General features: G+C 41.3%; 2 protein-coding genes across 2 annotated transcripts; both read left to right on the top strand.

Annotated features, from left to right (window-relative positions):
- The first annotated feature begins 15,443 nt into the window (after positions 1-15,443).
- On the top strand, positions 15,444-16,039 carry LOC121594216. The gene is made up of 2 exons (XM_041917271.1): positions 15,444-15,748; positions 15,812-16,039. The coding sequence occupies exons 1-2, from the start codon at positions 15,533-15,535 to the stop codon at positions 15,989-15,991; spliced, it is 396 nt and encodes a 131-aa protein (XP_041773205.1). The 5' UTR covers positions 15,444-15,532; the 3' UTR covers positions 15,992-16,039.
- A 5,563-nt stretch (positions 16,040-21,602) lies between these two features.
- Positions 21,603-22,193, top strand: LOC121594188. Its single transcript, XM_041917219.1, has 2 exons — positions 21,603-21,857; positions 21,922-22,193. Exons 1-2 carry the CDS (start codon positions 21,633-21,635, stop codon positions 22,078-22,080), a joined length of 384 nt encoding a protein of 127 aa, XP_041773153.1. The 5' UTR covers positions 21,603-21,632; the 3' UTR covers positions 22,081-22,193.
- Positions 22,194-22,596: the final 403 nt, after the last annotated feature.

Here is a 22,596-nt window from a genome sequence, read left to right as displayed (position 1 = left end):
ATAAAATGTTCTTCTCGTTCTCTGCTGCAACATCAAGTCACGCAAAAGATACAACATCAAATCGAAAGAGGGAAGCGAAAGTCATACATCAAGAGCCAATTACAGCTCATCGGCCATTTTCCCACTCGAAGCTCATCGAATAAACAATAATCAATTCATCGACCGAAGGGCCCTCAATCACTGAACCGAATGAGCGCTCGAAAGTACGCACTGCCGCCATCTCTGCCGCTTAATTTTTCCACTCTTTGCGAAACCGTCACCGGGGGTAAAACCGGTGCTCCGTCCAACTGGTGGCCGAACGATCGCTGGCTTGCTGGCTGGTGGGCAAATCATCCCACCCAACGGAACTTGTCAAATGCCGAAAAGCTCGCGGGCGCAAACTACCAAGCGACCAATTCACAGCCAGTGAGCAGAGTAAGAAGAGCGAAGGAAACAAAAAAAGCAACTCTGCTTGACAATCAATATGATTACATTCTTTCCGATTCGTGTGATTGCGGATGAGGCTAGGGTGAGAGGGTGAGGAGAGCTCGTTGGGAAACTGATGAATTTGCTCGTTTATGTGCCACTTGCTGTACGTCACTTCGTTTCCCCCGATGAATGTCGGCAAGAAATCGACAGTTTTCATCACTTCACTTAGTGTCGCGCTCGTTTGGGTGAAATTTAATTATCATAAATTTCTGCGCGCTTCAGCGCAAAAGCCCCCCCGTCCTGAGGCTGAGTGCGCATCCCAAGATGAATGCCAGCGATGGATGGTTCCCGAAAGAAAATGAATGACCGACGGTAGAAGGTTTCTGGTTCTAGTTTTGTGAAATATGTTCTACCTAAACGACTCGCGGTGGGTAAATGTGAAGGATTAAATGTAAACTATGCTTGAAGAAACGGTCCCGAACCGTGAGCTCTTTAATGTGTTGCTTCACCTTCCAAACTCGAGCGCCCCACTCGAAGGTAATGGGCGAAACGTAAGCCACAGCAAACCGTGAACAATGGGACGAAACTTCAATTTGTTTACGCAAAGCAGCGTATCCGTGGCTGGGGGTCTGAGCCTCTGCAAAGCTGTAAATGATGTCCTTCTAATTCCTTGACAAATAATTATGCTCCTTCCCTTCAGTGCGGCCCGAAGGTACCCGGTTTCCTTCTTGCTGTGATGGGCCGACTTGGTAAGGTACGCGCAAGGGCTCTAGTTGATGATAATGATGATGCATTCATTTGATGGAGAAGATTCGTCCGCTCGTCTGCACGAGACAGGAGACAGTTTTTGGGAAAGGTTCTGTTTTTTTTTTTGCTCTTTCCGAAAAGAAGCAAAAGCTTGGCGCTTGAAGGTTACAACAAAAAACTCCGAATATTAACGGACAGACAGTCCAAAAAACCCATCTCCAAAACCCCGTATTTGCAAACAAAACAAACCATGGACGCCCCGTGGACAGGTTTATTTTAATAGCAGTTCCGAAATCTCCACAATTCAAGCCAGCAGCAACAAAAAACACATACACACACAAACTGCACCGTTGCAGGAGAAAGAAAAATAGCGTCTCTTAATTTAATTTTCCTCTAGCGTGGTTTTTTCTAGCTACTACTCGTTTGCACAGCCTCAACACTCAGTGGGTCGGCTAGGCGTGCTGTAAGATCTGTGATCTGAATCTGGTCCGTAAGGGGTTCCTTATGCTTTTGCATTTGCCATTCGACGGACAATCCACAGGCCGGTAGGCTTCACTGTCCGGACAGGTCGCGAGCGGGCGCATTCCTGCCCCGGACAGGGGATGGCACCGTACGGCCAGACAAGATGGATGATGTATTTAGGCAAATGAGTGCAAAGTGTAGAAAAATGTAAGCATCTTCACACCGCACATTTACGGTTGCCGGACGGCCGCTCCCAACCAAAAGGAAGCCCGGTACGTAGACCGTGTCTGGTTATTTTGCATCGCGGAAAGACGCGCTCGTCATGGTGGGGTGGGCCGTGGAGTGTTCCCATTAGAAGCAAACAGTGGCCATGGATGAGTGATTCCTGTCTTACCGGGTGCGTTGTTTTTATTTCGGTTTGTTCCGTTCGCTGAATGGTCTGCTTCTGACAGGATAATTATTTCGACAGATCACATCCTGCTGCCTGTATTGCGTTTTTCTTCCTGCAGTTGGAGTTGAAGCGAATAGCAAAGATAATGGATGTCGTTCGCTACCGTTAAAAAATGTTGCATGTAATTCAGCTTTCTATGTTAAGGAAACAGATTACTTAATTCTGAACAAGGTCTTTAAAATTGTTGTTGTTGTTTCGTTTTAAGAACAATTGTAAGCTTTAAATGTGCAAACCAATCTAACTATCCAATGAAGTATAATATAACTTTTATACCCAACTTTAAAAATGCCTTGATTTGCCCTATATAAGTCAAACAAAATATCAGAAAACTTGCATTTTGAGGCATATTTTGAATAACATATCAAAAGTAATTGTTTAAAATACATCTCACTCAAGCAAATTACACGAGGAGATTATTTGCGGATATCGGAGATTAAATTTTTGGCAATGTTTGCATGTTCAATTGGCGTATGAATCAATCTCAATTGTGTCTGAAATACCATCCAAATATCGAAATGGTTGTTGTAGTATGTAGGAAAACATTGCTAAATACACGCGCTTTTCAGGAGTCTGAAATTTATAGGATATAAAGTTTTTTTATAATAATTTTCATAACTGGAAACTATTCTCCATCAATATGTCACCCGTGAGTGGCTAGGGACAGAGGCGGATTTACAGTGTCGGGGACCCTAAGCAGTAAGAATTGTTGAGGCCCTCTGTACCTGAAAACCGGGTGGTACCCATTATCCATCTTGGAAAATGTACAATGTACAGAGGCATATTCTATCCACTGTTATAGATGGTGGACAAAAGATCCGTGGGGCTCCTCATCGACGGGTCCCCCACAATTGCTTACTTTGCTTACCGTTAAAATCGCCACTGGCTAGGGAAGAGATGTCTACAATACTGAGTAGTTTTGATTAAAGTATATTGATTTTAAAAAACTTACACGTAACGTATGTTTCATACGAATATTAACAATAATAGTGGTGAAAAGAAAAAATATAAATCCAATTCGATGACTATTAAATATTTTCAATCATGGACGTAAGGAAAAAATGCACTTTTACGATAAACTATTGATGAACGCAAATTAAAAGTCAATAAAGCATCGGAAATGGTAACTTAGATAATGTTGTTGCAGATCAAACTTTTATCAGATTTTTATTTTTATTTTATTCAACAGCACTGCAAAATGATAGGAATAAGCAAACTTTTTATGTGCACATTTTGAATAGGTAATATTCTACAGAAATAATCAATTAAACTAAAGAAGTAATAAAATAGGAATTGTACTTATATTTTGAAAATAAAATTAAACAAAACATTCACAATTGCTAGCTTTTTTGGGTAAAAATTTTAACAAGTTAAAACATAAACATATTCAATTTTTATGACAACAAAGATGCAAGCATGAGCAAGAATAAAGAACTGTGGGATAGACGACAAAAGAAGAAATAACATCAAAAAGGTTATGAAATGAACATGCATTAATAGCCTAATATGTAAGTGAATAACAGCAAACTGGTAGTTAATGTGACTGTAAAATGGTTTCCTTACATGTTTTTTTAAAGTAATTTAAAAAAAAATATTTATGTTATAAATATGGGTTGATATATTTGAACAAATTAGCTACCAGTATCAAGGTCCAACTATCAAATAAAGGTATATTATTGATTATTTTATCGTTTCCAATATATGCTGGTTGTTTGTAATATGGGATATAAGAAAAGGCAGTAACGTGTTATACTTTTTCTCCAAAACCAATCATTTCTGATGTCTCATGGTTTGATGGTTTTTTCCCGTTATCAGTTGAAAAACTTAATGGCAGTACATTTTGAAACTCCCACGATCGCACACACATCCACAGCGACGCGCTCGCTGATAGCCGATCAAAATTTATTGAAACATGGTCCGGCAGCGCTTTTGGGTTCCCCGGCGTCCAGTACAACCGACCACAAACCCACACCGGTAATTGATCACGTGCCACAACAATTAATCATTGTTTGCATCGACAGCCGCAGCACCGGTGGCCGTTCATCGCCTTCGCGTTTTCTTAAGGACGAGCCCAGCCAAACGGTTTTCCATCAGTTGTGTACCAAACAAGCGGCTGCGGCCACTGCGTAATGTGATACCATTCCCGGGACCGGGGAGGGGTGGGGGGGGGGGGTGGAATCGAAAAACGACGAACACTAGGAGGAGTGATGAAACCCACCGCGCGTGCGGGTGCAGGAGATAGAAACCACCAACCGCTACCGTCTACCTCACCCGGGTGGGAAAAGGTGGATAAACATAAAATATTATAATGTGTATTGTTGGTATTATTTTTAATATCCATCAGGCACGAGATCGAAAATATTCGCCAGCTCACGATGAATTTGTGAGCGTGTGTGTGGGGAACAGTAAGCGACACAGCACACTCCCAACCGTGGGAAGCGGAATGCGTCAGGTTAATGACGATTTTTCCGTCCCATCCGAGTTCGCGGCCGTGTGTTTTCCACCCCGCCTGCAGGGACAATACTCCGCGCTGGACGGACAAGAATGGCAAAAATGGTAGGCTTTTTCCTTGCGCGCCCGAAACATCCGCGCCATTGCTTTTCCTTTTTTATGGCTGCGTATCTGTGTCTGTGTGTGTTTGTGTGTGTTCCCGTCAGTATTGCCAGAGCACTTGGTGGCCACAACGAGCCAAAACTAGGAAGCAAACGAGGGAGAAAAATGTCATTTATCTAATTTAAGGGAAATTTATTATTCCCGAGCAGGGAAAAAATTCGGGTGGAGCAGTGGAAAGTTTTCGGGGTGCACAACACATCTTGCGCTATCCGACTTTCACTTTTCTTCGCTTTTGAGGATTTTTTTTTGTTGCTTGGTGGAGCCACTGCCTACAAGCGACACGTCGGGCTGCGTGCGCGAGGGCTGTTATTTTCCGTACAAAACATCCACGGCACGGTATGACACGTTGCCCCGGCTATCCCTGAAGACCGGTCCGATTGGGTGACATTCGAAGGTGCAGGTGGGATGAAGGTGGCGTATTTTATTTATTTCATAAAAATGAGATTCTTGTTTGTTTGGGCTTCAAACTTCCAAACGTGAATGTCATAAATAAAGGCCTTATTACTTTTTATCAGTCGAAACGCGCTCAGAAGCGATTGATGGTTTGCATGATGCGAGAGGGCAAAAGGGAGGAATGCATTGGAACAATATAGCGAGCACGATAGATCAAATCAATCAATGGCCAGTACGATCAGTGTCGGTAAGGTGCTTCATTTTATTTTGGTATTTTCAAGGGAAAATATTGAATTTTATCCATCACTGATCCGGATTCTGGCTTTCTGAGACTTTCGTGACGATCTGTGGATTTCACTCGATTATTTAATATTAAAATTGAATGATCTTCTTCTTATTATTGTTGGCTTAACGCGATCAGGCCGGCATATATAGCCTTTCCCCGAGTTACGCGAATAATGCGATTTACAGACATTCGTGGATCTCGGATTATCGCATGAGTTGAATACCACGTTTTCAGGCAAACAATTGTTCATAAATGTTTTTTTCATTTAATTTAGTATTTTTATTCACTATATTGAATGTTTATCAAAAACCGTATAGAAGGTTAGATTGTTTCTCTCATTTTAGTGAGAGTTTTCAAACATTTAACAGTAATTCAATTTATTTTGCATTTGACAATTTTTCGAGAAAATTTTACTCATTTGACATAAAAACGGTCAAAATTAAACTGTAGCTCAAATGTTGCGTAACTCGAGGAAAGAATGTACAGGGTTTGGAGACTTATTTAGTACCACGCAGCTGAATAATCAGCCCTTGCTACGGGGAGATGGCTCATATGTGGCTTGAACTCATGGCGGGCATGTTTTTAAGACATGCGAGTTGACTAATGTAACATTGGGCTGCCCTTAAAATCAAGACATTGAGCATGAAGATTTAGAACGGTAGGCAAAACTCTCTTATGTATCCTTCGACTTCCGTTGCCAAAAAAATCACTCGCACCAACAACAACCATTGCAAACGTCATGATCATTCGCAAGCATTCTTGCGAAGAGCTCTCTTGGCAGAACCATTAATCCATTAGTTTGTGCTAATCCGTGCCGTCTCTGAACAATTCCACATAAATCAATGCCTCTTTGATCGACATTCTTAACGACGTACACACCTTTGCTGTTGTGTGCTTTTCGCAGCACAAATATTTACACAACTCGATCGATCGATACAGTACATCAGCCCAAACAGACACCAAACGAAAAACCGTTCGTTTATCGCATTCTGACAGAAACGAAATAAAAGTGGTGTACAGTGGAGGCAAGCTAAAGAGAGGGAAAAAAAGATTGCCATTACTTTTTTCACCCTCACCGGAAGCGGCACACTGTATCCCTCCAAGGTAGGCTCAACAAACCAAGCCAACATAAAAAAAACCACCCACCCTCTATTGCCGTTTACAGTGATAGAACGCAAGGACGCGAGAAAAAAATGGCCACTATCTGTTCGGTCGGTTTGACAGAGAAGAGCACACACACAGTAGATGAAGAAGAAGAACAAAAAAACAACAAGCCACTCGCACCCATACATTCATCTTATACAGCAAACCGTATGCTAATCCGCGAAAGTAAACAACCTCTCGCGAGGGTGAGTTTTCTTTTTCCATCGTGACTGGTTTTTTTTTTTCTGTCTTCCCCCATTCTCTCTTTAACTCTCCAATAAGGGTGTGACGCCAGTACAGTCACCCTCACGCGGGCACACTTTGCCGCGGGGAGGGTTTTCCGTTCGTTTTATGTTGATTTCGTGCTTTATTTCCTATCCATTTGAGGCGTAGGGCGGTTTGGGAAATTTCATTTCCCAACAAAACACGCGTGTGCGTTTGTCTGGAATGTCTGGAAAGGAGGATGAAGGATGAACCAAAAAAAAGTGTGAGGGGTCGATAGGGAAAAAAATGTGAGTCCCCCGAAACTCTACGGCCAACGCTGCCACGTTACGGGAGTGTTTGTGGTGAAATGAAGCTAACGTAAAAAAAATGGCCGCCCTATTGCGCCATTTCGCGATTTAATCTTTAGCAATGCCGGCTAAAGTGCACGACGACGAAAGCGTAATTGTCCTTTCTCTCTCGCTTATCGCCCAGGGACCGCCGCTGTCCATTGCGATAGCTTCGGTGCGTTAGTATGGTAATACTTCAGTGTCGTCTGCGCTTCCCTTTATGTGTGAGCCTTTTTATCATATGAAAAGGTACCGATTAGCTGCCTAAATTGGACCGTATCTCTTTCTATGCCTCAACCTTTTTGAGTTTTCAAAAACACTCACCGGATCGATTACACCTTTCCCGTTGTGTTACTGCTTTTTCCACAAGAGAGGACGACACTTTTCCCCATCAGACAGCGACACGCAGGGATCAACTTTCGGCTGGCATTACAATACCACCGACCGATTTGGAACTCTCTCGCGACAAAAATGATCACGCTGATCGTTGCTTAATTTACCTCAGATCACGTCCTCAGAACCGACCTGACAACAACAAAAACGGCAACGGGAAAGCTGCACCACGTTCCAATTCTCACGCTCCCTGCTATCCCGAGTTGGTAGCTTCACAGCGTCCCTTTCTGGAGGTGACTGTCAGCAGCAAGAAGAGAACGAATTAAACATTCAGCTAGCCCTCTTTTCATCTTAATCAGGAAGTTATCAGTATTCCAGTCAGCAGTGGTGCAGATTTCTTTATGTGCAAGAATGCCCCTAACCCTTTTCATCGTGCGATCATCATGACAACAAACACACACACACACACACACACACACGCACAGAGCACGGGTGACATATGAGTGCAGAATAAAGGACCGGAATAATAGTGCGAAGGAAAATGGCACAAAAAAGGGGTTTGTGCAAAAAGCACACAACAACGAACAACTTAACCAGTGCAGCGTCAACAACATTGCCCGACAAGGATTGCGCTAGTTCTCCCAATTCATGCACGACCTTTGCAAGTACTTCAAGCAAGGCAACACAACAAAAAAAGGATTCGGTTCCCGTTTCGCTACGAGGAACCGGAACGAGGGGTTTGTTTGCACAGTTTGTAAAAGGTTTATTTTTGCAAAATCAAAAAGGGGCTTGACAATGCGTTTTGTCTGCAGAACGTGTGTAATATTAATGCAAAGAAAAGCAGAGAATGCAACCGTAATTTGCACCACAAATCCCATCATTATTACCGCTTTCTTTTGTGACAGGAGAAAGGAGTGAACAACGAACCTGACCCTGGGAGTGCACTGGATTTTGCGATCGGATGAATGAAACCGAGGGGTTGCAAGTGGGCTGCAAGATGCGGTTTTGCGGGTCGGTTCGTGACAGGTTACGGCAATCAGCAGTCGGGCTGCGAGTACAGGTGTGTAGAGGTGCGGGATTAATGTGATTATTTTATTGACTTTTTTTTAATGAAATTGGCAATGAAGTTTGGTAGGATTGTGTTTTATATATCTTTTTTTATCTGCACACATCGTTCGTTAAGTATTACGTGTTTAAAGTAGTGTAAGTTATGTGTTAAAGTATTTGGAAAGCAAGTTGAAATGTTCAATAAATCCCACGATGAATGTTATAGAGATTATTTAATAATAATAAAATTGTTTTATTCATCACTGATAACATCCAGCGCAATGAAACGGTAAAAGAGACTTCAATTTGCCATGTATCGATGACATAGATTTAAAAACATTCTGCTTCCTCATGAATATAAGATTCAATTAAAAAGGATCCCGTTTTTCACAAAACAAGCTGCAGCATAAAATCTCCAACCTAGCGCAGTCCGTCAACTATTAAGCTGATTGGCTAATTTAAATTCATAATTTACCCTAATGCCCGTACTCGAATTAAAACTTGCCTCATTTGTAGGTTAATCCTTGTTTTAATGCCACCGTCCTTCCTTCAGCAACGTCCAGTAAACCGGACACAAAAGAAGCTCCCCCCTGCGGCAACATCTGTTTCGCAACAAACAAAGCTTCTCCCCTAACAGCCAGATTTCTTGACCGCAAAACGACTGCAATTAAAACTGGCCACAAACGATTACAGTTCCACACCCTCGCAGTATTCTCAGTAGCAGCAGCTGTTGCTGGCAAAGCAGAAATTATGCACAAAATCTTTTCTCCCGCAAGCCAAGAAATGCTCATTACGTAAGCCTCCGGACGGGGCCAACAAATGGGGAGTGCAGAGCAAGAGTTTGAACCGTCAAGCAACTGCCACCGTAAATTACCGCTCTTGGGCCGGCTCGGGCTGCTCTTCGCACGGTGCCATCATCCATCAGCTGCGGAGGCTGTTTTGATCGGTGCTGAGTGATTTATACGTTTGCGTTGCGAGTGGCTGCTCGCGTGGAAAGTAAAAGTTCTTCCCGTGGCAACAACCGGCCGCAACAGTTGTTACAATTACGCGCCTTTTTTCCCATTACCCTGTGTGTTGGAGAAATAGGTTGTGTGAGAAAAAAAAAACCAATCCTGAACAAACCGAAATCGAAGAATAATTTCAGTGCGTCTCCGGGAGGCCTTTCTTTTCCGGGGCCTCGGGAATTAACATATTCAATTAATAACACTTTGGCCATACAGTTACTTTTTTCTTCAATTTTTGTTCGTCCTTGCTGAAGCACAACTTCCTCGCAACGATTGTGCTACGTCATGTACCGAGTGGACCAGGTTCCCATCGATGTCTTTACTCCTTCTTCCTTCTCATCCCTTCAATCTCTTACCTTGCGACAAACCCTTGCGAGGCACGGATCTGTTCTGCTTGAACGCCACTGCCCGGAAACTGAGGCCCGAGATGCATTTGAATATGAATGCAGCAAGGAGCGAAGACCTTTCTTCGCTTTCACTTTCGTTCGCGTTCACCTTTGCCGTAGGGTTCTTTGAGAAAAGGGGTTTTCAAACCAGCGCAATGAGGATTTTATGAAGTCCTTTTGTCCGTGAAACGGAAGGCCGTGGCAGTTTATGTTAATTAAGATGTAATTTGTCACTTCAAAGGAACGGAAGCTATGGACGCAGGCTTTGAAAAAAAAAATGTCCGATAACAGTACGGTGGAAAACATCTATTTTCAACTTAACATTTCACCTTTTGTACATCTTCAAGACATATTTTAATCTTATTTTAACGAACTAAAAACAGTTCATTTATGATTTGATTTCACTTTCACTTTCATTCGCACTTTCAACTCCGATCAGTAACAGACTCAAAAGCCCGTAACGTATCACACGGTGTGCCTTGCTTCTGCCTAACCGGATAACTGAACTTGAAGAGGCAACAACTGGCGACAGCAACTACACGAATGAAAAAAAAAAATGGAATCTCCTCACAACGCACTACGCACGCAACTAACGCAATCAACCGCCATCTGCATATCCGGCCTAACGCACAGGGCACATCCATTCTAACCCTGGATGAGTAGTAATTTATTTGTGGATTAAACGCGTGCCCGTTACGGAAGCGTGATGTCATGAGCTGCTGAAAGTGAAAAACTTACAACAAATATGAGCCGAGAGAGAGAGAGAGAGAGAGAGCATACATAAAAAAAACACACATCAACGTTCTAACGGCAGGAACTGTCCTCCAGCCAGTCAACACAAGCGGATGTCCTTAAACACTAACGTGCCTGGAAGGAAGAACGAAAGGGATTGTTTTTTTCGGACTCTCATTACTGCTGTGTTACAGATTTTTTTTTCCTGTGGTATCATTTTTTTCAACTTTATTTTAATCGACACACACACACACACACACACATACCGCTCACTATCATGCGTCAGATGTGGGGAAAACAATGTCAGACGCACCCTTTCGCGTCGATGTTTATTCAAATGTTCGTGATACGGGGCAGAGCTGCCGGTTATTTTCGAGAAAAACGGATATCAGTTTTCGACGACGACAGGCGATGTGGACACGAGAGCAACAGCAAAAAAAAAACTTAAATAAAATAACACGAACGCTGCTAGGCCCTGCCTGCCTTTAACCGGGTAATGCATGAAAGGAACGACATCTGGACCAACCGGCACGGCACGTACGCACGGTTTTCGGTTTTGGGGTAGGCTTCGGTACATGATGAAATCAGGTTTTTTTTGTTGTTGATGTCTTCTGTTAGTTAGGATAGTTTTTTTTATTGTGTGTACGTTCGAGACATGAAAATTACCTTAAAACCGTTGAAGCTTACCTCGTTGAGTGGTTCAACGTGTTTTTTATAGCTGTCGAAAAAGATTGTTTTTTAGGTTTGGGTTAAAGTATATATTGCATAAAAAAACAATACAATGACTATTCAAATTTCAGAACATAAAGCACGAAAAAAAATTATGGTGAGTGAGATGGTTGCTGGAAGAATGTATTCCTTTTAGGTGCATAAATTTAAAAATTATTCTAATTTATAACAATTGTTATAAAATGTCAGTAAAGAAGCATGAAAATTGATCACAATTCATCTATGCATCAAAATATCTAGCTTTTTCAATGCAAGAACTGTGGCAAAAAATATTATTCTGTCTATGTTATTGCTTGATCTGCAATGTTCAAAGTTTAGCCAAAAATTAAAATTTAACATGATTAAAAACACACTAAAAACACTTTGACTTTTTGATCAACTTACGTCCATTGTAAGGCATGGTTTGAGTTTCATACATGTAAACACTACCAATAATTCTTCTAAATAATTTGAATATTTAAAACATGTTTTTGTGATATCAAACGATGGTTTACACGATTATGTTTCCTCATCAAAATTGTTAGAGATGGAGAAATACATACACACAATAGTAAAAATCTCCTTAAAACTACCCTCACTCAGAGATATTACTCATAAATTACTTAATGCTCGACATGCAGCACTTCAAACGTGCCGTTTTGACCGATTATGTCGTACGCGCATAGCGAAACATTCCACAGCCCATCCCCTCCAGGCGCTACGAATAGTGCGTGCTCAATGAGCATTGGCCAATTTCCTTCCAATCCGCAATGGTGAAACACGCAAAAGACCCAAAACCCGCAGGACACACGTATTCTGCTCCTTTGCTGTTGATCCCACAGGCCACGGGAGAATTTAGCGTCGGTGGACACGGATATTAAAAGATTCGTATTTAAATTAAATTTCGAAACGCTCCGCTAAATTGGAATTCTTTCCAATGCGTCCCCCCCCCCCTCCTCCAACCTCCCGCTTCACTAAGCTCAAGTGGCACACGTCTTTTGGCTGGGCGGAGGCGGACATTCGGTATTACCTTGGTAGGATTTTGATTTCCATCGACATTTGTGGGCAGTTTTTTGTTGTGAGTAGCTTCTCGGCATAGCCTGAAAAGACGCTCACCGTCGCTATAACAATAGATACCTCGTGCCGAGGGAATTTTGATTTTCAACCATTTGTACCGGCCGTTCGTATTTATCATTTCCAATCTAAGACACAATTAGCGTCTCGTCAAAAGGAACGAAATGAAAGACGAATGCAAAAAAAAAAATACAAGAAAAAAGGTGAGCAACAAACAGCGACCGATGATTAATAAAAGATTCATTCGTGTGCACAGATGATCTTAAGATCCGAGAGCGCATAGTCCAGGACTTCTAGTCGTGTCGTTTGCGTTCGTACTGAAAGATAAAAAAGCCTTGCTAGAAGAAAACAAAAAGGGCCAGAAAAACAAATCAGAAACTTTTCACCGCAACATCTTTTTTGAAACTTTTCAAGCATAATAAACCAGAGTATGTATTGGTTGATTTTCGTAATTTTTGAGTCCTTCTTAAGGCTTATTCCAAAGGGACGATTCTGATAAATCGTGTGAACTAGTGATGGGAATAGTTCCGAAAATTAAGGAACGGAACGAACCTGCCAATCTGGAGAAAAAGAACGGAACGTGGAACGCAGGTTCAAGATAACCTGTCCTGGTCACGCTTTTTTCAATTGCTTTTTTTGCAGCTGCTTTATTTATGGATAACTTGAAAGTATTGATTTCATACTGTCTAATATCTTTTATGAGCAATAATCAGACAGTTTCAATTCAAGCAAAGCTAAATAATAGTTTATTGAATGTGTTAAACTATTCTACTGCTAAAAGAAAAACCTTTAACTTAAGTAATCCGCTATACAGTGCATTTTATATTGAAAGGTCGAGACATTTTGTTGTTTTTGTTTTAACTAAAATTTATCATTTTTCTCATTTCATTCTTCCAATTTCTAATTTTCTAATTGAACTAAAATTGATAATTTCTCTCATTTTATTTTTCTAATTAATGATTTAAATTAGAAATGTTTTGCAACGCACACTACACTTGTTGAATTAATATTTCTCAAAAGAAGCAACTAGCATCGAATCATCGGTCTATAACAAATACATAGAGTGTTAAGATGTTTCCGTAGGGTTGACATTATACTGTTCGGTGCTCTAACGGAATTTTCAATTGTCCGGTAGTCCACTTTAATTGGCTAGAAGAAAAGAAATTATTGCGGAAAGCTAAGCGTGTCGTGCACCCTAAGTTTTTAGTTGCACAAAGATCACAGGTAAACATTCAAGTGAGTTTATTGAACGCGCAACGAAATAGCTTAGCACCAAACACATATCGATTCATTGATTACCACAATCCAGTCAAAATAACGCACCAATACTAATATCATCCATATGGCAAAAGAGAAGCAATTCATTGATTGAATTTACCGCTAGCGTTGGATTGTCTCTTTAAATTTTGGCGATTATCTTCACACTTCATCACGATTCTCTATCCTTTTCTGGCTTCATGGTGCTGCTATTGTACCGTTATCTCTGCCATTGTGAGAATATGGCTTGCGCTGTTATCAATCACATAGACAGAATGTGTATGTCTATCCATACTAGATACCAGCAAAAGAAAAGATGACGACGTTCTATACCGGATCGAAAAGAACGCTGAGAGAAACAGGTTCAGATTTTACCTGCTTCCTTTGTACGAACCAAATCGGCCCATCGTATGAAAGAGAGCAGATGATCGAGCGTTCAAGACCGGATCGAAAAGAACGCTGAGAAAACAGGTTCAAAATGATCCTGGATGCTTTGTTTGTCGCAAATTGGCACATCAAATCGAAGAGCAACTCTCTCCGTCGAGCGTTATCGGTCGGATCGCAAAGAGCACTGAGAGCAACCAGTCCAGCACAGATCGCCGAGTACGCTGAGAATAGCCGGTTCACATCGGTACGATACAGTCGTTGCCGCTAAATTTGGACTCTAACTCACTTATTTTTGCCTCGAAAGCACCAATTTTTGACAGTGCGCATCAATTTTTGCCTCGAAGGCATCAATTTTTATTGCGAGTCAATCGCTTTATTTACAAAATTTAAAGTAATTTCTGAAACTGTGTGTTTTGAAATAATTGAAATTAAGTTAAGTAGTGAATAATTTTATTGATAGAATTTAAATTAAAACAATTGTTTTGCCAATTTTGGAAGTTTTAGTGGATTGAAAAAAAATTGCATGTATTTTTAGCAGTAAACAAAAGCTTTAGAATTTCCAAAAAAAATTTTCTCAAGAAACAATCAATTTACACAGTTTTTGTATTTTTTATGAGATGTGAGATAACAAATGTTAAACATCTGCTTAAATACCTTGTAAAATTGTCATGATTCCTACAGAAGCCAAAAATTGATGACTCACAGACAAAAATAGGTGCGTTAGAGTCAAAAATTGTTGCGCACTGTCAAAAATTGATGCATTAGAGGTAAAATTTGATGCGCACTGTCAAAAATTGATGCCTTAGAGCCAAAATTAGGTGGCAACGACTGTAAGAACGTTGATAGCAGTCGGTTCAGGTCGGATCGCAAAGAACGGTGGGAGAAACAGGTTCAGTTTGAACCTGGTTGGGTTTAAAATAAGGATCGCGGTCCGTATGTTTGCATGTTGGAACGGATCGCACCTGGCAGGTTCGGAACGCAACGAGCATCACTAGTGTGAACGATTCAAAAAAATATGGAAAGCTTCGACAAATGTTCGCTAAATAACCAAAAAACCTTGAGAACCGCTGTAACATAATAAAAATATAATAATTCATTACAGTATCCACAGCGCAGCCAACCAAACTAACTGGTCTGAAAATTAATGCAGATATTTCGGAAATGCGAATGAAAAACGCTCATCGAATGCAGACGACGAACGTGCAGAAAACGTGATAGTAATTGTATCTCTTAATAATTGCCCCTGAAACCCGTTGTACCCAAAACCCGTCCGCTCCGAAACGGATGACAAACAAACCGGTCAAGTGCAAGGAAACAACCAAAAAAGCGCTCAAGATCATTGCCATCGGTTGAGCTTTTATCGTTGGGAACTATCCACTGGCGGATGGTACGTAAATATGAGTATGTGTGTTTTTTGTTTTGGCTGATTTGAGGTCACCAGAACCCTGAGTGTTCATTATTGCAAAGCTTCGGCCACTTATAAAAAGCAAGTGACAATCAGTCCACGGTTTAGTACTTTTCGATAGCTTCAATCGAGAAGCCAGAGTCGCGACATGGCCAGTCGATCAGCGCCACTACTACCCTTACTTGTGACTGCTTTCTCGCTGCTACTTCCTCTGGCCCGTGCTCAAACGGGAACCAACTTTCCCGCGTCAGAATTTACGTTCGGTTCCTTCACGTCCGATCTTGTTATTTGCTATTCAAACACGATCAATTCGCAGTCGATCCGCCTGACGCCTGTTACCCGCACGTTTTCCTTTACTCCGGGTGTAAGCAAATACAATGGAACGGTTGCCGTTTCTAAAGCAACTTAATATCATCCTTCTTTACAGACCACGCAAACGATAAAGTACATTCAGATCATGTCACCCGATCTCAAAAAGTTTTACGCGCAGATTGCTAACGGTGGCGTAGGGGGAACCTCTGCAACGTCAACGGATATTGTTGTTTCATCGGTTCACGGTGGATATTTGAATGTGGCCGTTCGGATCTATTGTTTAGTCACTACTTAAAAGAATCAGCATGAAAAAAAACGTGAAATAAAAACAACGAAACTTCATTCTAATGATCCAACTTTATTTTGTTTTCTTGTTGAAAAGAACTGTGTATAAAAGTTGACAAATGTAACGATCACTTAACGAAATACGCTGCATGAAATATGAAACAACACACAATGTGCGTCATACCATTTCAAGCGAATCTTGTATGCCTGTTTTCGATCGGAACAGAAAAATAATCCTGCACATTAGATGTAAGTTTGTGTCAATGTTGTGCTTAAATCATATTCCAATTACATTCCACTGCTTGAAATCTTCACAGTTGCTTGTCAGATACATTAAATGGGCAGTTCGTGTATGTCCAAGACCTAGTTCTATGTGGGCCTCAAACAAGACGTTTCGGACATCTTATTAGTTAATCTTTCAACACTCTTCAAACACATCCATTGGGCTACATAAACAGGACGCTTTTTGTAGTGTAAAAAAGAGGGTTTTCTCTCATTTCAATCATGAAAATGTGTAAGAGCTTTGAAGCAGGTTTCACCAAACGACACAAAACGCACCAGAGTTACATACCGGTCAAATGCAAAGACGTATCTAAATAATTGCGGTCAGTTGGTCTTTTACTTTCTGAATTTCTCCTGATCAGTTTTTGGTGCCGTGGGTTTTTGAGGTCAACAAAAGCTTTTCATGCGTTTTTGTTCCAATTATTGCATTACAGCGGTTGCGTATAAAATCCTCGCAAAACACATGTCTTATTTTAGTGCCATTTCAATAATCAATAAGAAGCAACATGGAACAGCATTCAGTGCCTCAGCAAGCATTCCCAAATAGCCAGAATTGCTTAAGCAGCTCATTTTGGCACGCTAAAGATCGCTGCTCTAATTCGCCTTTTGCAGTAGATAAACAGCATCAAAGTTCTATGTGGGTCTTTCAAACAGCGCCTAAGCAGCTTCCTTATGCCACGATGCCAGGGATTATTTTTCTTTGTGTTTTATTTTCAAGCAAGCGTCATCGATGAAATAAACAACAAGATTTGTTTCGTTTAAACACATATGTATATTTTTAAATCTTTTGTATTGATCAATTACACAAAATTTTACACAATTTACTGATAATTCACAATCACTTCACTCAATATTCATTCTTCAATTAACGAATCTAACTTGTGCAGCAGCAATGAGACTATTGCCGGCGTCCGTCTTTGACACTTTGACAAGAGCCATCTCGTACCGATGTCATGCATTAAAAAGCTATAAAGTTCCATCAAGTTCAGTACCCTTTCTTAACAAGCCTTCAAGTTCCACCATGAACCCTACACATAGTGCTAATCAGCCGCAAAGTTCCAAAGAGTACCATGTGCCTGTTAAAAAGCTCCATAGTTCCGCAAAGTACCGTATATCTCTTAATCAGCCACAAAGTACGACATCGGAACGATTTTTCGTTAAACAGCCCTAAATCAGCTATAAAGTACGAGCTGGCTATTTGGGTTGCTTGTTGCTTTTTTACTGCTTCTTAAATTGGCAAGTGCAATAGAATTTACGTACGGTTCCTTCTCGTCGGATCTTAAGAGTTGCTATTCGAGCTCGATCAATTCTCAATCGATCCCCCCGACGCCTGTAATACGTACGTTCACCTTCACTCCAAATGAAAATTAGGTAAATATACTGAAAGAGTTTTTGGAGAAAAACTGAACTGACCTTTCTTCTCTATAGACCACCGCAACAGTGCGGTACATTCAGATCATGTCACTTGACTTCAACCCGTTCTACGCACAAATCGTTAACGGTGGTATAGGAGCAACTTCTCCTGTAAATCGTTCAGAAAATCAATAAAATAAAAGGATTTTCTCCATAATTCGAAACGTTATTATTTTAAAGGGTATATTTATAATAATAACGCATGCGCAACGACACAATCAACCAATCGGAGTTCTCGTATGCACGAAAGCTTTCTATCAGCCTTGTAACAGGTTTCCTGGGCAAATGTTCTAAAAATATCCTCCGAAATTCCCAAGCCACTCAAAACTGTTCAAACCGGTCAAGCGCAATGCAATCTCATGATCGTTACCATCAGTAATGTTTTTATTTAGAAAATTTCTCCTAATCACAAGGTTTTTTAAACTTTTGTGGTCCATAAAAGAGCATCAGTACCTTCGTTGCTGAATATTGCGGGGGTTGCATATAAAATGCTCGAAAAGATCATCCCCAATCTCAGTGTTGTTTGAATTTTTAATGTGTTGCAACATGACACACCACTCTGAAGCGCAGCTGACCTTACTGATGGCCCTTTCGTTGCTTCATTATTCGGCGCGTGCTTAATCTGGGACCAGTTTTCCAGCATCCGAATTTACGTAAGCGCGAGGCCTGTTACTCGCACGTTTTGCTTTAATTCCCGTGTAAGCATGCCTAATGGAACAATCGGGGGTTTACAAAGCAATTTAACCCATTTAATATTTACAGCTCAGTAGAGGTATTCCGCAATACATTCAGATCATGTTAGAACCTCAAAAAGTTCTACGCACAGATCGCTGTCAGTGGTATAGGAAAGATGGGTGGAAACCATAATCGTTGTTTCATCGCTCCACCGAGGATTCCTGAATGTGTCAATTCGGATTTATTGCAGTTAGTTATAGTACCGTAATGGCATACTGTTGCTCAGCCTTACAGAAAAGTATCATAAATAACAAATGCAAATGGTTAAGCTATTTTTTTTAAATTGTTAATGTACACTTCACTGAACTACCATGAACACACACCATGAAGTTTGTGTAAAGCTACTCAACATCGCTTAAGGCGTTTTTTAGTGAGCTTAACAGCGATAGCAAGTTTTTTTATCCTCATGACTTTCTACAATGCCATCGCTTTTGCTGCCATCTCCAAAGATTCTCGTTGGACATGGGTTATACTTTGAATTGCAGTTATACTATACCTTAGTTCTAGCCCAGAGTGGTTCTTTATAGACGATGCGAACAAAATAATTATCATTGTACCGTATGCTGTCGTGTACGGATCGAGCAAAGCTCAAAATTTGTAACTTCCGTTCCATCCAAAATGCGCATATTGCTGTTCATGTAGATTTTACATCAAATAAATTTACCAATTCACCCCACATATCCATTTCTCAAAACAGTGTTCCTAGCAGAACACACATACTATAATTGATTCTCCCACACCTTTCAGTCTTTGACCCGCCTAATAACAGGTTTTGCTGAAAGTATGTTCCAAAAATAAATTAAGGGAATTCCCATAGCCACTATGGGACCATTCACAAACCGGTAAAATCATTACCATTGATTAAACCTTTATATTTGGAATTTCCTGGAGATTTTTGGTGTTTGAGGTCATCAAAAGCGCATCGGGACTTTCATAGCTGATTATTGCATTACAACGACTGCTTATAAAATGCTCGCGAGCATCATTCTTAAACACAGTGCCCGTTGAATATTTCACAACACACAAAATGGCCAAGCAATCGGTGCCGCCATTAATCTCACAATCGATCCTGTTGCTGTTTGTTCCGTTGGCGTGTGCTCAATACTCTACTCCGGCGACAGAATTTACGTATGGTTCCTTCACGTCCGATCTTAAGATCTGCTATTCGAGCTCGATCAATTCGCAAGCGATAAGTGTGAAGCCTGTTACCCGCACGTTCAGCTTTACACCTGATGTAAGTATGCCTACAGGAACGACATACGTTTGGAAGGTAACTAATTTGGTTCCCTTTTCACAGGTCTTTGATACGGTGCGATACATTCAGATCATGTCACCTGATCTCAAAAAGTTCTACGCACAAATCGTTAACGGTGGTATTGGGACAGGCATTCTTTCGTCAATAGATATTGTCGTTTCATCGGTCCACGGAGGACTCCTGAATGTGGCCGTCCGGATCTTTTGCAGTTCTCTGCCGTAAGGTAATGGTAACATACGAACCTCAACCATACGTTTTGCACCTCATACTCACAGACCGTTTATCGAAAACTCTTTTTTTATGAAAAACCATCCAACCGTATAAAAGCAATCAATGTGCAATGGTGCAAGCCCACTCGGGTGACAACCATGGCACGATCAAGTAATACTTGTTCTACTTTTCTTCTTTTACACACAATTTGCTACGTCGTTCCGCTTGTTTGCGACTCCGATGGTTGCCGATCAACTGTCACAATTGGGGTAAAACACGCCAACTACACGCATTGCTACTCGACATCAGTAAAAGCTAATCTTTTCAGTCTGCTGCCAATCACAAGGGTAGTTACATTCACACCGAAAGTAAGTTTCACAAGCCTGCAGTACTGTATGCGTTTTCTATGAAGGACTTTTGTTTTAAGTTGTTGCCATTTCTCCCTCTGGATCTTCACAGATGACCGTCAGATACATCAAAGTTACTTCCCGAACGCATCAACTGCTTTCTGCCCGGATTGTACAGGGTAGCCTCAGCATGACTTCGTTGCGACCGATCAGTATTGCCCTGACCGCCCACTACGGTGGACGGCTAAATGCTGAAATACTGGCATACTGTGGAACATAAGTTCCGGAGTGCTCATGATAAAGAAACAATCACGAGCTACTGATCAGCAATTGAATATCACAATCTTGATGAAAAGTTTAATTATTATTACCGGTTAGTTTGATTTCCTTTGTACTAATTTTTCGTTTTTTTTGCTTTTACATTCATTCGTTGGCAATCTAAAATGCCGATACCAGAGTAATGAAATATGATAAAGATTACGAGCAATTCTCACCAACGTTTCAGAAATGCTACTCTGAAACAGTATATTCCACCAGCAACAATAATATGCCAACAGAACGCCGTGTTTCTTACACTCCACCGGTAAGAAATGTATTCTATGCTCAGTGACGTTACCTTCTAATTTTCGATGCACAATCATTTTCAGCCCGGTCCGTAGAAGATTCAATACATAAACGTATTGAGTTTTTCGCAAAATGCAGTCACATCGTACATAGCAGAAGGCGGTTCAGGGGCGAGCAATCCAACGAAAACCACGATCGTGATTACCCCTGCGCAAGGTGCACCATTCAAATCAACTGTCACATTTTTTTGCGCTTCATAAACAGCGAAGTTACTAGTGCGTTCTGCGTGCGTTTCTCTACGGAAGAGCAAAGCCGATATGATCTTCGCTTTCACGGAGCGCTCCAAAATCAGGACGAACCGGTTCACCAGTCACTTAGTAGCAAACTGGGACGCTCACCTTCAAAACGTACAACCACCCAAAAGCATAATAACCTGCATTGACCTAATTTCCGACGCAGTGAAACTAGCAGATACACGGAATGGTCAATATCAAAGAGAAAGCAGAGCGTCTTGTGTTTTTGGTAGTGAATAAAAACAAGAAAAGAAGTACCCTTTTGGGTGTTATTCTCAAGTCCTCAATAAACTGTGTCCGACCTGCCAGTTACCCGGTCATGCGCAAAGAACGATAGCAAGCAAATTGGTGTCATTTAATTAGTCCAAATTATTCCCCAACGATGCGTCTCGTTCGAAAAATACATTATTTCTTGTGCAAAAAAATCCCAAAACAAAAGTGAAAACCTCATACTTTTCAACTGATAGCGCCTTACAACGTCTTCGACCGCGATATAAAGCTGGTTCCCATCGTTTCGACACACGTCAGTACGATCGTGAACGTGAAAATAAAATGTCCTGCCCAGCGTTACGGCTTACATTATCGGGAAGTTGGCTGCTGGTTGGACTGCTCATTGCCTACGGATCACTGTCCGGCCGGGCCCAACCGCCAGAGGCGCTCAACTATCCGAACGTTATCACGTTTGGTTCGTTCTCCGGCACCATCTGCTACTCGAACTCCGTGCTCGTGAAAACGCTGACACCGCTCACCTCACGCACCTTTACTTTTACTCCGGCGGTAAGTGTGTACGACATCAATGCTGTGGCAGCATGTTAGTGATTGTGCCTTACTTTCCGTACAGACCGCTCTAACGTACGTCATCTGCTACAACAATCTGCTATTGCATCCGTTCGATGCGCAACTCGTCGGCGGTGGTATAGCCGCTACGACCCAGACCGGCATTGTGCTTACCTCAGCGACCGGGAAGCTCGCTGCCAACTGTGACGCTTACTGCATGTAGAGAGCTAAAAAAACGAGATTCTCGGCACCATTGCTCCCTTGATTTCAGAAGAGCTTATTTTACGGAGGAAGTGCAACGACAAATTCAAATTAAGAGACGAGTTTTAGCTGTAAAATAAAATGAAACATTTTTATACTATGCCTTTGCACCTTCATTCTAGAAAGTTTCCTTAACAGACATAATGTCAGAATATGCTTATATGATGTAAAGCTGACTGACACCGTTACGCTACACGTCAGTACGATCGCGATCGCGCATATACAATCAGTGCTGCAAACTGTCACTGTCGATCTCATACAAAAATTTGACTGAAACAAAATCCTTGTCAGCGTCATGTACTCAATTCTGATAATCAGAGATGATACTCAAAAACTATTGGTGTGATAAATGCATGCTTCGTGACATTTTTGCAGCCAACGTATGGGCAGTCACTATGTGATGACTTTTTCTTACTGTGATCATTTCTGCAAAATGGATTCATGACAAATTCCAGCTGAAACAACATCATGTCAGCGT

The sequence above is a fragment of the Anopheles merus genome, chromosome 2L (assembly GCF_017562075.2).
Source record: "Anopheles merus strain MAF chromosome 2L, AmerM5.1, whole genome shotgun sequence".
In the NCBI taxonomy this organism is placed as follows: Eukaryota; Metazoa; Arthropoda; class Insecta; order Diptera; family Culicidae; genus Anopheles; species Anopheles merus.
The sequence above is the reverse complement of the archived record's forward strand: the minus strand, read 5'-3'. Positions and strand labels throughout refer to the sequence as shown.

Excerpts from the sequence above, each read along its gene's own strand:
- LOC121594216 (XM_041917271.1), top strand. The coding sequence starts at position 15,533 with ATGGCCAGTCGATCAGCGCCACTACTACCCTTACTTGTGACTGCTTTC. Across the intron at positions 15,749-15,811 it reads CGTTTTCCTTTACTCCGGGT|ACCACGCAAACGATAAAGTA; the intron begins GTAAGCAAATAC and ends CCTTCTTTACAG.
- LOC121594188 (XM_041917219.1), top strand. The coding sequence starts at position 21,633 with ATGTCCTGCCCAGCGTTACGGCTTACATTATCGGGAAGTTGGCTGCTG. Across the intron at positions 21,858-21,921 it reads CCTTTACTTTTACTCCGGCG|ACCGCTCTAACGTACGTCAT; the intron begins GTAAGTGTGTAC and ends CTTTCCGTACAG.